Genomic DNA, 14,710 nt, shown 5'->3' with positions numbered 1-14,710 from the left:
AAAAAAAGGAGGAATAAATTATATCCTTCCTTATTTGTATGCGTTATATTTCAGGTTAACAAACAGCAATCAATTCTGAGACAAACCTAGCAAAATTTTAGATTACAAAGATAAAATCCCCAGTCCCCTCCCAAAAAAATCAGGTGATTTACAAAGGCAAAATAATTAGACTAGCATCAGACTTTTCAAAAAAACGTTATGAAGCAAGGCAATGGAGCAGTTTTGTTGTTGTTGTTGTTTTGGTTTTTTGTTGTTGTTGTTGTTGTTTTGTAATTTAATGAAAGAACTTGGGAATCAAGAACTTTAGGCCGGGCACCTTGGCCCATGCCTGTAATCCCAGTATTTTGGGAGGCCAAGGAGGATGGATCGCTTGAGCTCAGGAGTTCAAGACACGTGTGGGCAACATGGTAAAACCCTGTCTCTACAAAAACTACAAAAATTAGCCAGGCATGGTTGCAGGGGCCTGTAGTCCCAACTACTTGGTAGGCTGAGGGGGGAGGATCGCTTGAGTCCAGAAGGTCAAGGCTGTAGTGCCACTGCCTTCCAGCCTGGATGAAAGAGTGAAACTCTGCCTCAAAAGAAAAGAAAAGAAAAGAAAACAACAACAATGAAAGAAGTTTATATCTAGCCAGGCTGTCCATGAGTATTTTTAGAAAGTTTCAACATGTAAGAATTTAGGGAATTCTACACCCATGAGCCCTTTTTGAAGATTCTCCTAGAGGATGAGCTCCAAACTAAGACTACAGAACTGAAGCTAATTGAATCTCATATGCATAGATTACATAAGCAAATATATACGTAACTGTTGATCTGAGTTTAAAACAAAGGCAGGGTCAATGGTGAAATAACAATGTTTGAATGTCATATATAACAAAACAGAAATAATGCACTTTAAAAATGGGAGGAAAAGGAAGGGAGAAAAAGAAAAATAGAGCGATCCCATTGGTCACCATACAGGCAACAGGTGAGAATGAAAAGAAACCAATAAAAACTGAAAAACTAAATGCTGAATGGGCCGGGCACGGTGGCTCACGCCTGTAGTTCCAGCAATTTGGAAGGCTGAGGAGGGTGGGTCATTTGAGGTCAGGAATTCAAGACTAGCCTGGTCAACATGGTGAAACCCTGTCTCTACTAAAAACACAAAAATTAGCTGGGCTTAGTGGTGCGCGCCTATAATCCCAGCTACTATGGTGGCTGAGGCAGGAGAATCATTTGAACCCAGGAGGCAGAGGTTGCAGCGAGCCAAGATCGTACCACTGCACTTCAGCCTGGGCAACAAAGTGAGACTCTGTCTCCGAAAACAGAAACAAACAACCAAAAAAATAATAATAAAACTAAATAGTGAATGTTTAAATAAGGAGGAGGATGAGGGCACTGGAAAAATTTATAGGCACAAAGATAACCACTAAAACAAAAATGCAAACCTTTCTAAAGAACACAAATTAAAGAGCAAGCAACAAAAAATTAAAGAACAAAGGCTGCAAATCTTATAAGCAAAATATAATTTAAAAAATTGACATTGTTGAAGCTAAACATTATTCATATCAATGAATGTTAATACATTTAACTCATTAAAACAAAGACTTTTTAACTGACTCACAAAACAAGACCCAATTTATATACTGCATGCAAGGGCACATCTAAAACAATGTGATTCAGAAAGAGTAAGAGGGGTAGATCAAGATATACAAGCAAATGGAAACAACAAGAAAGCAGGGATAAATATTCTGTTATCAGACAACGTAGAAATCAAGCCAAAACACTTTGAACCTGACAAAGAACAGCACTTGAAATATCAAAAGTCGTAATTCATAACCATTAGAAACATTTATTCACAAAATAATACAGCACCTACTATAGAAGATGTAAGAAGATTCAGATAAAAGTGCACTAATGGTAAAAGAATTTTATATAGCAGTTATAGCATAAGATAGATCAAATTCACACAAAATAATAAGATAGAAAACATAAGTAACATAAAGTAGATCTAGAGAATACACATCAAACTCTACACTCTGTTGATAAAGAATCCCAAGCACTGGCAGGGTACGGTGACTCACACCTGTAATCTCAGTGCTTGGAGAAGCCAAGGTGTAAGAATCACTTGAGAACAGGAGCTCAAGACCAGTCTGGACAACAGAGCAAGACCACATCTCTACAAAAAATTTTTGAAATTAACTGGATGTGGTGACACATACCTGTAGTCCTAGCTACCTGGGAGGCTGAGTTGGTAGGATAGATTGAGTCCAGTTCAAGGTTGCAGTAAGCTATGATTGCACCACTGCATTCCAGGTGATAGAAAGAGACCCTGTCTCATAAAAAGAAAGAAAGAAAGGAAGAAAGAAGGAAAGGAAGGAAAGAAGGAAGGAAAGAAGGAAGGAAGGAAGGAAGGAAGGAAGGAAGGAAAAAAAGAAAGAAAATAATCCCAGTACCCATAAAACACAAAATTCATCAAGAAAGCATCAATAAGCTTCATTAACAGTTGAAATCAAAAGTCAGTACACTCTAATCAAAATGTAGTGTGAGAAATATCTCACAAAAGCAAAAGTAAAATTCTTTGTGTAGTTTAAAAAAATTTTAAACAAAATTTCTCATTAATTCTATTAAGCAAATGGGCTAACAGGGAAATACAAAGTGAAATTAAGATACTTCTAAAAATGATGATAATGAAAGTACTACACATCAAAATTACAGGATACATTTAAAGCGATGTCAAAGGAAAATTTATAACATAAGCAACTTTTATTATTTTAAAAAAGAATGAAAATAATTATAAAAATAGCTACAATATAAAGCAATAGAGACCAAAATGAATAAAGATAAAAGCAGAAATGTATGTGGTGGAAAATAAAAGCACAGTACATCCAGTCAATAAAATAAAAACTTTTACAGGAAAAAGAAAATCAAAATAGAGAAACCATACTAGCTAAATTGATTGGGAGGGAAAAAAACAACAGAATAAAGCTCACATACACAAAAATTTAAAATGACAAGGAAAAAAAAACCATTGAACCAGGCAAACTTTAAACATCATTAAGAGATTAGTTTGCAGGCCACTATTCAAATAAATTTGAAAGTTTAAAGGAAATTGAACATTTCCTAAAAAAATGCAGATTTCTAAAACTGAGCTCAGTAGAATAAAAAGCATAAATAGACCGGTTTCCATAGAAGAACTAGAGAAAGCTATTAAATAATTTTTTAAAACACAGTAGGTCCATATAATTGCATAGGAGACTTCTAACAAATCTTCAAAGCCCAGGTAGTCCCATTGCTCAATAAAATATTTCAGAGTATTGAAAATGAAAAAAAAAAATTCCCGATTCCTTTTGTGAAGTAAGTATAACATTGATAACTAGATTTGATAAAGAGCCAGAAAACGGAAACAGAAAAAAGAAAAACTACAGACCAATATCACTCATGAATACTATTATAAAAATGCTAAATATTAGCTGACAGAGTCCTACATCACATTAAGAAAAACAGTACACTATGACTAAGTGAGACTTATTCCAGGAATGCAAGGTTAGTTCAAAGTTTGAAAATGCATTAATAATTCCCTATATTAATAAGAATAAGAAAAAAATCATAATGAAACATATAGAGCACAATCGCCACAAATGCTCAGAAAGCCTTTGACAAAATTCAATATCCAATCCTAATAAAGACACTTTCTTTAAAAAAAATTATTTTTGAGTCAGGGTCTCACTCTGTCACCCAGGCTGGAGTACAATGATGCAACCATGGCTTACTACAGCCTCAAACTCCTGGTCTCAAACAATCCTCCCACCTCAACCTCTGGAATTACAGGTGCACACTACCATGCTCAGCTAATTTTTAAAGTTTTTATAGAAACAGGACCTCATTATGTTTTCCAGGCAGGTCTCAAACTCCTTGCCTCAAGTGATTCTCCCGCCCTGGCCTTCCAAAGTGCTGGGATTACAGGTATGAGCCATCACACAAAAAACACTTTAAACCTAGAAATTGAGAGATAATTTTAATATGATAAAATATATACACTTTAAACCTAAGGTTATTCTTTTACTTCATAGAGAGAGACTAGAGGCATACGCACTAATATTAGGAACAAGACAAAGAGGATCCCTGTCTCCACTGTAGCAGGACAAGTCGCAGACAAAACCCCTCAGACACTGAGTTAAAGAAGGAAGGGCTTTATTTGGCCGGCAGCTTCGGCAAGACTCATGTCTCCAACAACCGAGCTTCTGGAGTCAGCAATTCCTGTCCCTTTTCAGGGCTCACAACTCTAAGGGGGTCCGTGTGAGAGGATCGTGATCGATTGAGCAAGCAGTGGGTACGTGACTGGGGGCTGCATACACTGGTAATTAGAAAGGAACCGAACAGGACAGGGATCTTCACAGTGCCTGTTTTAAGCAAATAACTGATTAGGTCAGGGATCCATCTTTAACTACCACTCCCAGGGTGTGGCACCGGGCTGTCTGCTTGTGGATTTCATTTCTGCCTTTTAGTTTTTACTTCTTCTTTCTTTGGAGGCAGAAATTGAGCATAAGACAATCTGAGAGGTGGTCTCCTCCCTTACCACTACTATTCAAGAAGGTACTAGGGAATTAGCTAATGAAATTAGAGGAGATAATTCAATTTAAAGAATAAGAATTTTAAAGGTGTAACATTTGGGAGGCTGAGACAGGAGAATTGCTTGAGCCCTGGAAGCAAGGGTTGCAGTGAGCCGAGATGGTGCTACTGCACTCCAACCTGGGTGACAGAGTAAGACTCCAAATTTAAAAAAAAAAAAAAAAAAAAGTAACACTTTCTCTAACCCTAGAGCAGAGGCGAACAAATTTTTCTGTAAGGAGCTAGATATTATTTTAGTCTTTGCAGGCCATCCAATCTCTGCCACAGCTACCCAACTCTGCAATTGTAGCACAAATGCAGCCAAAAGCAATATATAAATTAATGATGGTAACTACGTTCTAATAAAACTTTATTTATAAGAGTAAGATTTAGCCCATAAGCCATAGTTTATCAAACACTGGCCTGGAGACTTAACAATAAAAGGAACTCAACCAATAAGAGAATTCTGTAAGGTGGCAGGATATAGAATTATCATACAGAATTCAGTGGAGCTCATTAAAAACAACCAATCAGTCTGAGGACATGATGGCAGGTGGAAAAAAAAAAACATTTCCACAATCCACAAAGAGGACAAAATACTTAGGAATTAATTGGACAAAAAAAAACAAAATTCATGTGAAGAAACCTTTAAAGCGTTCTTCAAAGTCAAAATCTGGACTTGAAAATGGAAGGTTTCTGAAAGGTACTATGACTATGTAAGATGTTAAGGTTAAGGGAAGTTGAGTAAAGGGCATGGGAATTCTGTGTTCTGTGTTGTCTCTCTGCCTTTTCAGCTTGTCCATAAGATCCAATGCTATTTCGAAAGTAAATTAGCAGAAAAATTTTTTTTACAAAAGAAATAAAGATCCAAGAGGTGTGGAAAAATAAATCATAGATATTTCTGAAGTTTTGACTTTAATTTTTTTAGTTGTTTGACATTTTATAATATTTTATCAGAAAATCTGTTCCCCAAAACACAAATGTTAATGGTTTTTTGCAATGTTGGTGTGATTTTATATACTTGAAGGCCAAATTACCTCCAGATGAATTTTATAAGTATCAAATAGACATTACTTGATACTTACAAAACAAGAAAGGAAAATTCAGCACACATAAATCTACTTTTTCATAAACTTAATGTGTCAGGATACCTATTGTCCCATTTTAGATCTGGTGGTGGGGCATAGGGTATAATTAGTATGAAATAATTTATATTGAGTTTTTAAAAGAAGTAGTCTGGAGTACTGAAAAGTCAATAGAGTTTTACAAAATCATTGGTTTCATAAAAATCACTTTTACTTCAGTAGCCAAACTATTAATATTAAGATGATATTTCTTATTCTTACTGAGAAATATGTGAAGGAAGAGAGTTGCTATGAATTCTACTCCACAAAGTTAATAAAACTGTGCTAAGGGTTTATATGTTTATTCTGCTATGCAACCCAAGTTTTTGCCACAGCCACAGTCAAGTTACTAAAACATAAAGCTGCTAGTCATTAAAACAAGTTCCTAACCCATGAATTATAGAAGATTTACATAGGAGAGAGGGATTTATCATTTCCTTACCGTGTAAGACTTAAAGCTCAGAGATGTAGTAAGTCCTATAAATCTAGCAATGATAGCCATGCCTGAAACATAATGCAAAGAGTAATGCTGTTTTATTTCTTATCAAAGTTAAAATACTGTTTTCTGAAACTTAGTGTGTTTATAAAAACACATGTGGGACGTCTATGTTCACAGGTACAAAAGGATTCACTAACCTCCTTGTTGCACAAAAAAGGGCAGTTTAGTCCTTATCTTACCAGGCCTTGCTATAGAATTTAACATGTTTGACCTCTTCGTCTCCTTTAAACACTCTCTTGCCTGTTTTTTCTATAACCCACTCTTCTAGTTCCCCTCACAACTCTCTGGCTGATGCCTCTCAGTTTCTTTACCGAGACTTTTTCTTGTGTCCATTCATTCTCCTTAAATGATTGAGTTCAATAAGCTTCTGTTTTTGTCTTTCTCTTTTCGCTGTTTCTCTTCCTCACAACCTCTTACATATATCCATGACATCAGTTACCAAATATTAATAATATTATACACCCAACCCACCCCTCTAATTTAACTAAGCTTTAGACATGAATACCCAATTGACGAGTTGCCATCACCACTTGGATGTCCCATAGGAAACTCAGAGTCTCTAAACAACCACAACTGAACTCACCATTCATTCGTTATACAATAAGCGTTTGTCAGGTGCCTACCCTGATCATTGTCCTGGGTTAGGCAATGGAGGTATAATAAAGAATATATTGACTTTGTCTCTCCTCTCACAAAGTTCAGTCTTTCTTCAACCATCTTCTACCAGTAAGTGGTACCAATATCCATATGGTTACCCAAGCCAGCAAACCAAACATCATCTACGACTCCTCCCTATTCTTTGTAACTCATGTTCAATCATTCACTTGTTCCCATCCATTCTCTTCCATCATAGGTCTTTATTTAACCTGTCAATTTCTCTATTTTTATTACATTGTATTTTACAGCGTTAGTTTAAGCCACCTTCACCTCTCACCTATGATGATCCCCTAACAAGGTTTCCTGCCAGTATTAATGCTAAAACCCTTCAATGATCCTCAGCTGACCTCAAAACAAAATCCAAATTAGTATGACACACAAAGGCCTGAATTATCCATTGCCTATTCACATGTCTATGACATGCCTTCAAAGCTCCTTTACTGCAGGTGAGAGTTTAATGGAAATTATTTACCATTTAGGGCCCCTTGTTTCAATTTATGGCAAATTAAATAACATATCTTGATATAAGAGAAACACAATCAAAAGACAAAGTCATCTTATACAGATGAATATAAATACTAAGCAATCTGACTTTCATTTTCTAGTTATGTATTATCTTTTAAAATTTCTATTCATTGAAGCTACTGCTACCTCAACAATACTAGTATATATTTACACATAGCACTTATTATGTGTCAGTCACTTTACATATATAAATTTGCTTAATCATCTCAACAACCCAATGACATAGGTACCATACTATCCCCATTTTATGTATATGGTGACCAAGACACTGAGTCATTTACAACCTGCCAAAGGAAAAATAGTTGGTGAATGATGAGACTGGTTTTGCAGGCAATGGTTCCAGAATCCATATGTTTAGCTATTATACACTACACGTATGAACAAAATGGGATTGTACAAGTTGTTAAATAAGAAATTTGATTTTGTAAAGATGACATATATTTATCATGTAGACTGTACAGAAAAATACAAAGCATTAACAAATAATCCCAAAATCCTACCATACTGAAATAACAATCACTAGCTGCTAATGTAAATTATTCTGGATATCCCTTTATGTCTTTAGGTAGATAGAAGGATTGATGGATAGATAAGACAGATAGATAAAACAGAGGAATATATGAGAGATGATTGATTGATAAAATAATGTTTTGTACCATGTCTATTGACTTTTTATATGAAAGATGATAAAATTTGCATACTTACACATCTGCCCTGAAATGACTTTGATTTTTGTCAGTTGTATTATTAAATTATAATTATCCATTTCTATAAAATATAGATGACTCTCCCTAATGATGATTCGTTCATTGTTTTATCTTAGCTTAATATTTAAATGAATTCAAAGGTTTCCACTGGTATCTTTTAGCCACAGTTTTACTATTTTAAAATACTTTGAGTAATTTCTTGGTTGACTGGGATTTTGTCATCAAGTAGTCTTTGCAGGGAGAGCTAGAGAATACTACATTCACTAATCCTGTATGCTTAAGAATATGTTATTGCCTTCACATTTGAAGGATAACTTGGCTAATATGAAATTCTCGGATAATATTTTTTCTCTCTCAGGATGTTTTAATCAATGGTTTGTGACATTAAAAGAAGATACAGAGTTTAAAGCCAATGGTTTGCTTCTTTTGCCTGGATGTACTTATTTTTTCCCTTCTGAAATGCAAGTAATTTTATCAGGATATGTGTTGCTGTTGGTCATTTTGTGTCAATATTACTAAGATCTCTTGGGGTCTTTTTGACATAAAGATTCACAGCAAAGTTTTCTTCTGTTATATCCATACTTAAGGTCATATTCCATTGGTTCCAACCTCTTCTTGAGGAATACCAATTACATTTATGTTGTATCTCCCTGGGTTTCATATTTATCCATTTTTTCTATTAACTTTTATATATTTTATTTTTTATTTCCTATACATCACATTCCTGACTGTGTTTTTAGTTGTGTTTATTATATTTCTTTTACTCCTATCCAGGCTTTTTGTTCAATAATTTTCCTATTTCTTTTCTCAGCTCCGACTACTTGCTTTTAAAACTACTTAGGTTGCCTTATAAAATCTTTTGCAAAACTATCTATGATTTTGACCAGGCCTGGTGGCCCACACCTGTAATCCTAAGCACTTTGGAAGTCTGAGGTGGGAGGACTGCTTGAGGACAGGAGCTTAAGAGCCTGTCTTTACAAAAAAATTTTTTGAAAAAACTTAGTACACCTGTAGTCCTAGCTACTTGGGAGACTGAGGGAGGAGGATTGCTTGAGCCCAAGGGTTCGAGGCTGCAGTGAACAACGATGGCACCACTGCACTCCAGCCTGGGTGATAGAGTGAGACCTTGTCTCTGAAAAACAAGAAACAGGCCGGGCGCAGTGGCTCATGCCCCTAATCTCAGCATTTTGGGAGGTCGAGGCCAGCGGATCACGAGGTCAAGAGATGGAGACCATCCTGGCTAACATGGTGAAACCCCGTCTCTACTAAAAATACAAAAAGTTAGCAGGGCGTGGTGGTGGGTGCCTGTGGTCCTAGCTACTCGGGAGGCTGAGGCAGGAGAATGGCGTGAACCTGGGAGGTGGAGCTTGCAGTGAGCCAAGATCGTGCCACTGCACTCCAGCCTAGGCGACAGAGTGAGACTCCGTCGCAAGCAAATCTTTATATAATTTTTGGACTCTCTTATTAAGAAACAATATACTGTTTTAACAGCCGTGCGACTGTAAGGAAGTTATTTGAATTTATCTGTTTGCTTTTGTGATGGAATCACCTCAAATACAATCACACAACAACCTGCAATCCCTTTCACCCTGAGAACACATTGTCATTCAGTTTTGAGCATTTAAACAGTCAATCTGGTTTACTCCAAATCTCTAAAAGTTTACAGCTTCTTTTTGTGTTATAATCTGGCAATCGTTGTCTCTAATACCCTTTTCACTCTGAAATGTCTCCAGTAATCCCCCTGGGCTGGAAGGCTGTTGTAGACAAAACAAAATGACATGTCCATATGACTTTTCCCAGGGCTCCACTTCTGATGCCTCATAATGCAAAACTGGGTCTCTGATGGCAAAGTCTTCACCTCTTCCAAGACACATTCAATTCCCCTAATCCCTGCTCTCTTAAAAAAGAAAAAAGAAAAAAAAAAGGTCGACTATGCTTCGAATGACCATGACACTTATTTGGGAGGAAATCTTGACATCTGAAGAGGCATGTGTTAAAAGTCAGCATATTACAGATGAGTCAATAATTCATAGCATTTTGCAGATGTGTTTTACATTTTAAAATTTGGAGTTGTGGCCATTCCCCTGTTTGTGTGAATATAATTTTTTCTCTACTTTTGCTCTCTTTTTGTAGGTTTCATGCCGTTAACTAGAAGTCAAGCCGCTCATAAAACTCCACAAACTAGTTTGTGCATTACTGATAAGTGTTTACTGCCTTATCATCATCTAATTACTATTTTTAAATTATCACCTCACTTGTCTGTCTCCCCAGCTCAATCAAGCCCTTCAGGCTTGCTGCTTATCAATGGCTTTTTTTTTTCATTTCCATTTTATTGTTTCAAAACTTGATAGGTTCTTTAAGAGTCAGAATATGAAAAGAAGATAGCTGTTTTCTCTGGCATTCAATGGATACAACTGAAAAGTCAATAAATCTAATACTTGCTTAAAGTAGTTACATTAATGAGAATTTAAAGACCCATTTTGAAAAGTAATGCAATGATAACATTTAGAAGGAATTTCAAGGTGGCAACTAGATAACCTGGTAATGACTTACACAGAAATCATGAAAGCTGAGATACAGAATAGAAGTAGAGGCTTTGCAAGAGTAAGTTCTAATCTAGAATAAATACAATTCAATGCAGACACTCCTCACCTCACAATGGGGTTATGTCCCAATAAACCCATCATAAGTTGAAAATACATAAATCAAAAGTGCATTTAATATACCTAACCTACTGCACATCAGAGCTTAGACCAGCCCACCTTAGATATGCTCAGAACATCACTGCAGCCTCAAACTCACGGGCTCAAGCAATCCTCCACCCTCACACCCTCTAATTCTTTACATTTTTTATAGAGACAGGGGTCTTGCTATGTTGCTTAGGCTAGTTTTGAACTCCTGGCCTCAAGCAATTCTTCTGCCTCTGCCTCCCAAAGTACTGGGATTACAGATGCAAGCCACCATGTCATTAGCCTATAGTGGGGCAAAATCATCTAACATAAAGCCTATCTTATAATAAAGTATTGAAATCTCATGTAAGTTATTGAATACTGTACTGAAATTGAAAAAAAGAATGGCTGTAGAGGTACTTGAAGTATAGTTTCTACTGACTGCGTATCATTTTGGCACCATCATAAATTAAAAATTTCTAAGTTGAACCATCATAAGTTGGGACCATCTGTATATTTATTAAGAATTAATAGTCACTAAAAGATTAAAAGATGATTTGTGACACAGACTATCAAGTCATACAAAAATATTATTACTAACAAGGGAGGCAATGATAAATTCTATATGAAAAATATTTGAAAATTTTAAGGCAGTTTCTCAAGTGAAGCCCAATTCCATCTCAGGTCCTCCATGTTGGCTACTGCTGTCTGAGATGTTCATGCAAGCTGCCTTCTCAGTTTTTAGGTCTTGGTTTAAATATTATCCTCCCTGATTCTACATTCCTGACTGCTTGAACTAAGGTAGCAAACTCCCACCCAGTCACTCTCTTTCAATCACACTGTTTTCTTATCTTCACAGCTTTTAACACAATGGAAGTCATTTTATTTGCTTATTGATTGAATGTATAGTCAATGTTCCACACATATAATAGAATGTAAGCCCCATGACAGCAGGAACTTTGTTTGGTTACCATTATAAATCCAGTGGCTAGCACAAAAGATGCTCAATAAATATGTGTTTAATGTAAAGGAATAAATAAGGAGCTGGGTGTGGTGGCTCACACCTGTAATCTCAGTACTTGGGAGGCTGAGGCAGAAGGATTGCTTGAGACCAGGGGTTCAAGACTAACTTGGGCAACATAGCAAGATACCCATCTCCACAAAAAAATTCAAAGAATTAGAGGGCATGGTGATGTAGTCCCAGCTACTAAGGAAGCTGAGATGGGAGGATTGCTTGAGCCCATGAGTTTGGAGTTGCTGCAAGCTATGATCGCATCACCGCATTTCAGCCTGGGTGAACGCCTGAGACCTGTCTCTAAAAAAAAAACTAAACGAAACAAACAAAAATGTAACTCCAGACAACTGATATTTGCAAATAAAAGATGAAAAGCAGAAAAGTTAAATGGGGCCACAAGACAAAATGCTTTGAATAGCAAGTTAAGTACCTTAGCATTAAAATGGTTTTCAGCATTGAAGTCACTCAAGGTTTTGTGGGCCAAGAAAACAACATTATCAGATATGCAGTTTAGAAAAGTAAAAGTCAATGGTGTTCAGGAACAAACTGAAAAGGGTGGGGGAGGCTAGAGGTGATGCCAGATATGACCAATTTCAGTAGTTCAGGTGAAAGATGATGGAGCCCAACTGAGAGCAGAGAGGAGGAAATGTGTTTAAAGAACGTCAGAGGTAGCTGGTGACAAGTAGATTTGGGTAGACAAAAAATAAAGAGGAACCAAAGATCAAAAGAAATACACGCAGCCATTTCTGGCAAGTGTTTATAAGATTCTAATGAATAGCAAAGCATGTTTCAAAAACATAAATACATTAGAAAATGGTTTTATAAGTCCAGCCAGTATTCTTCCCTTAAAGTAATCACATATGCAACTTGCATTCCTTAGTGTCCGAAACACTGGAGACTAAGGTTCCAATAACCAAATTCAAAAGGAGTTATGGAGGTGTTAGGATTTGTGTATAAGAGATGTGGTTAGATGAAGCCCCCTCATATGGTTTGGCTGTGTCCTCACCCAAATCTCATCCTGAATCCCCACGTGTTGTGGGAGGGACCCGGTGGGAGTTAATTGAATCATGGGGGCAGGTCTTTCCCATGCTGTTCTCATGATAGTGAGTAAGTCTCATGAGATCCGACCATTTTAAAAAGCAGAGTTTCCCTGCACAAGCTCTCTTCTCTCTTCCCTGCCACCATGTAAGATGTGACTTGCTCCTCCTTGCCTTCCGCCATGATTATGAGGCCTCCCAGCCGTGTGGAACTGTGAGTGAATTAAACCTCTTTCCTTTATAATTACCCAGTTTCGGGTATGTCTTTATGAGCAGCATGAAAATGGACTAACATCCTTACCTCCCCACACTTCCTGTTGGTTCTGTTTCTCTGGAGAGCCCTAATAAAAACAGCTTTAAGTCAACTGGGTTCCTCCTTTTTTGGAGTAAAGATATATATCTTTATATAATATAAAGATATAAGTCTTTATACATATATGAATGTATACATATCTTTTAATATACGAATATATATCTTTATATATGGATCTATCTCTCTATATATGATATATTTTTGTTCTATTGTTCTTAAATTTTCTTTTCTTCCTAATTAGACAATAAGGAGCAACACCATCACTTAAAATCCTTGTCTCTTCCCCTCATCAGTTCACAGTTCTTGCTAGGTGCTCAAAATACATTTGCTGAATAGGTGAGAAACAAGAAAGCTACTATGAGAATGTACCTGGCACTCTCCAGGAGCCTAGTTAGATGTATAATACTTCCCTAGGAGACAGAGAAAAGTTTTGTTGATTGAATAAAAGTTTCCACATGGAAAATTGATTACCATGTATTGTAAATCCTCCCAATATGCCCAACTTAGCCCTCCATCTCATATAAGGTAATATTTTGGCTCTGTAACTCATGATTTGGTAAACTTGTGATTATTTACATGATACACTGTATTTTTCATCATTTATGCACATCAATTCTAAGTGATGACACTATTCTGTGAACTCCCAAGTGTTTTCCCTAACACTTTTATAAAATCTTTCCATCTCCGGGGCCACTTACGTCATACTTTCAGGTTCTACTGCACAAGCACCAACTGCTTTTGTAACATTCACAAGAAGAGCTTGGTTGATTCCAACAAGGAGGTTCACAAGTGGTTGAATGCCACCACATTTCCGGACAATGACGCGGTTTTCATGTTCTTGGCAGCATTCTCCCAAGGCCCCAACCACATTCACGAGTACTTCTTCAGGCTGATCTGTTGAAAGTCCCACCAAGGTTTCAATGACTTTGTATTCCCGAAACCTAAGTTCATCATAAGAAAGAGAGAGAGAGAATTGTTTTTTGTATAAGGTTAGCCAAAAATTACTAAATGTTCATTTAATCCTTACAACAACTCAATTATGCAAATATTATTTAATCCCCATTACTGGATGGTTAATCTGAAGCTTGGTAAATAGTAGGGCTGACATCTACACCCAGCCATCTGCTCCAAACCTGTGCCCTTAATCACCATGCAGTACAGCCTCTAAGAAAACCACAGCTTCTTCTAAACCTGAGGGTCTAAGATTCCACTCTACTAGGGATTTTTTCCCCCTATCTTCCAGAGACTACTTTACCTGAATGAAGTCTTTTAAATGTTTTATAAAATAAATTATATGTTATATATTTTTTGTTTTCAAATGCATCAAACATGGCTCTATTGCACCTATTTGGATTTAATAGGTCTCTTGAAATGAGTAGTAAAAAAAAAAAAATGTCACTCTCAAGTATCTTCCATATTAACCACTAATACATTTTAGTCATAAAATTTCACTCTGATATATATGTATATGTGTATGTGTGCATATATATACAAATACACACACACACATCAAAAGTAAGCATGCTACATAAAGGCAAATATTTGAAAATTACTAGTTTTTATACAGAACATTTTCC

At 36.3% G+C, this 14,710-nt stretch overlaps 1 protein-coding gene across 1 annotated transcript in view; it reads right to left on the bottom strand.

Moving 5' to 3' along the window:
• Positions 1–14,710, bottom strand: part of ODAD2 (outer dynein arm docking complex subunit 2) — a 111,064-nt gene that overhangs the window by 24,358 nt on the left and 71,996 nt on the right. The window contains 1 exon segment of the mRNA XM_017861690.1: positions 13,832–14,074. Within this exon segment, the coding sequence (XP_017717179.1) occupies positions 13,832–14,074 (243 nt within the window).

The sequence above is a fragment of the Rhinopithecus bieti genome, unplaced genomic scaffold (assembly GCF_001698545.2).
Source record: "Rhinopithecus bieti isolate Rb0 unplaced genomic scaffold, ASM169854v2 scaffold_58095, whole genome shotgun sequence".
NCBI classification, from domain to species: domain Eukaryota; kingdom Metazoa; phylum Chordata; class Mammalia; order Primates; family Cercopithecidae; genus Rhinopithecus; species Rhinopithecus bieti.
The sequence above is the reverse complement of the archived record's forward strand: the minus strand, read 5'-3'. Positions and strand labels throughout refer to the sequence as shown.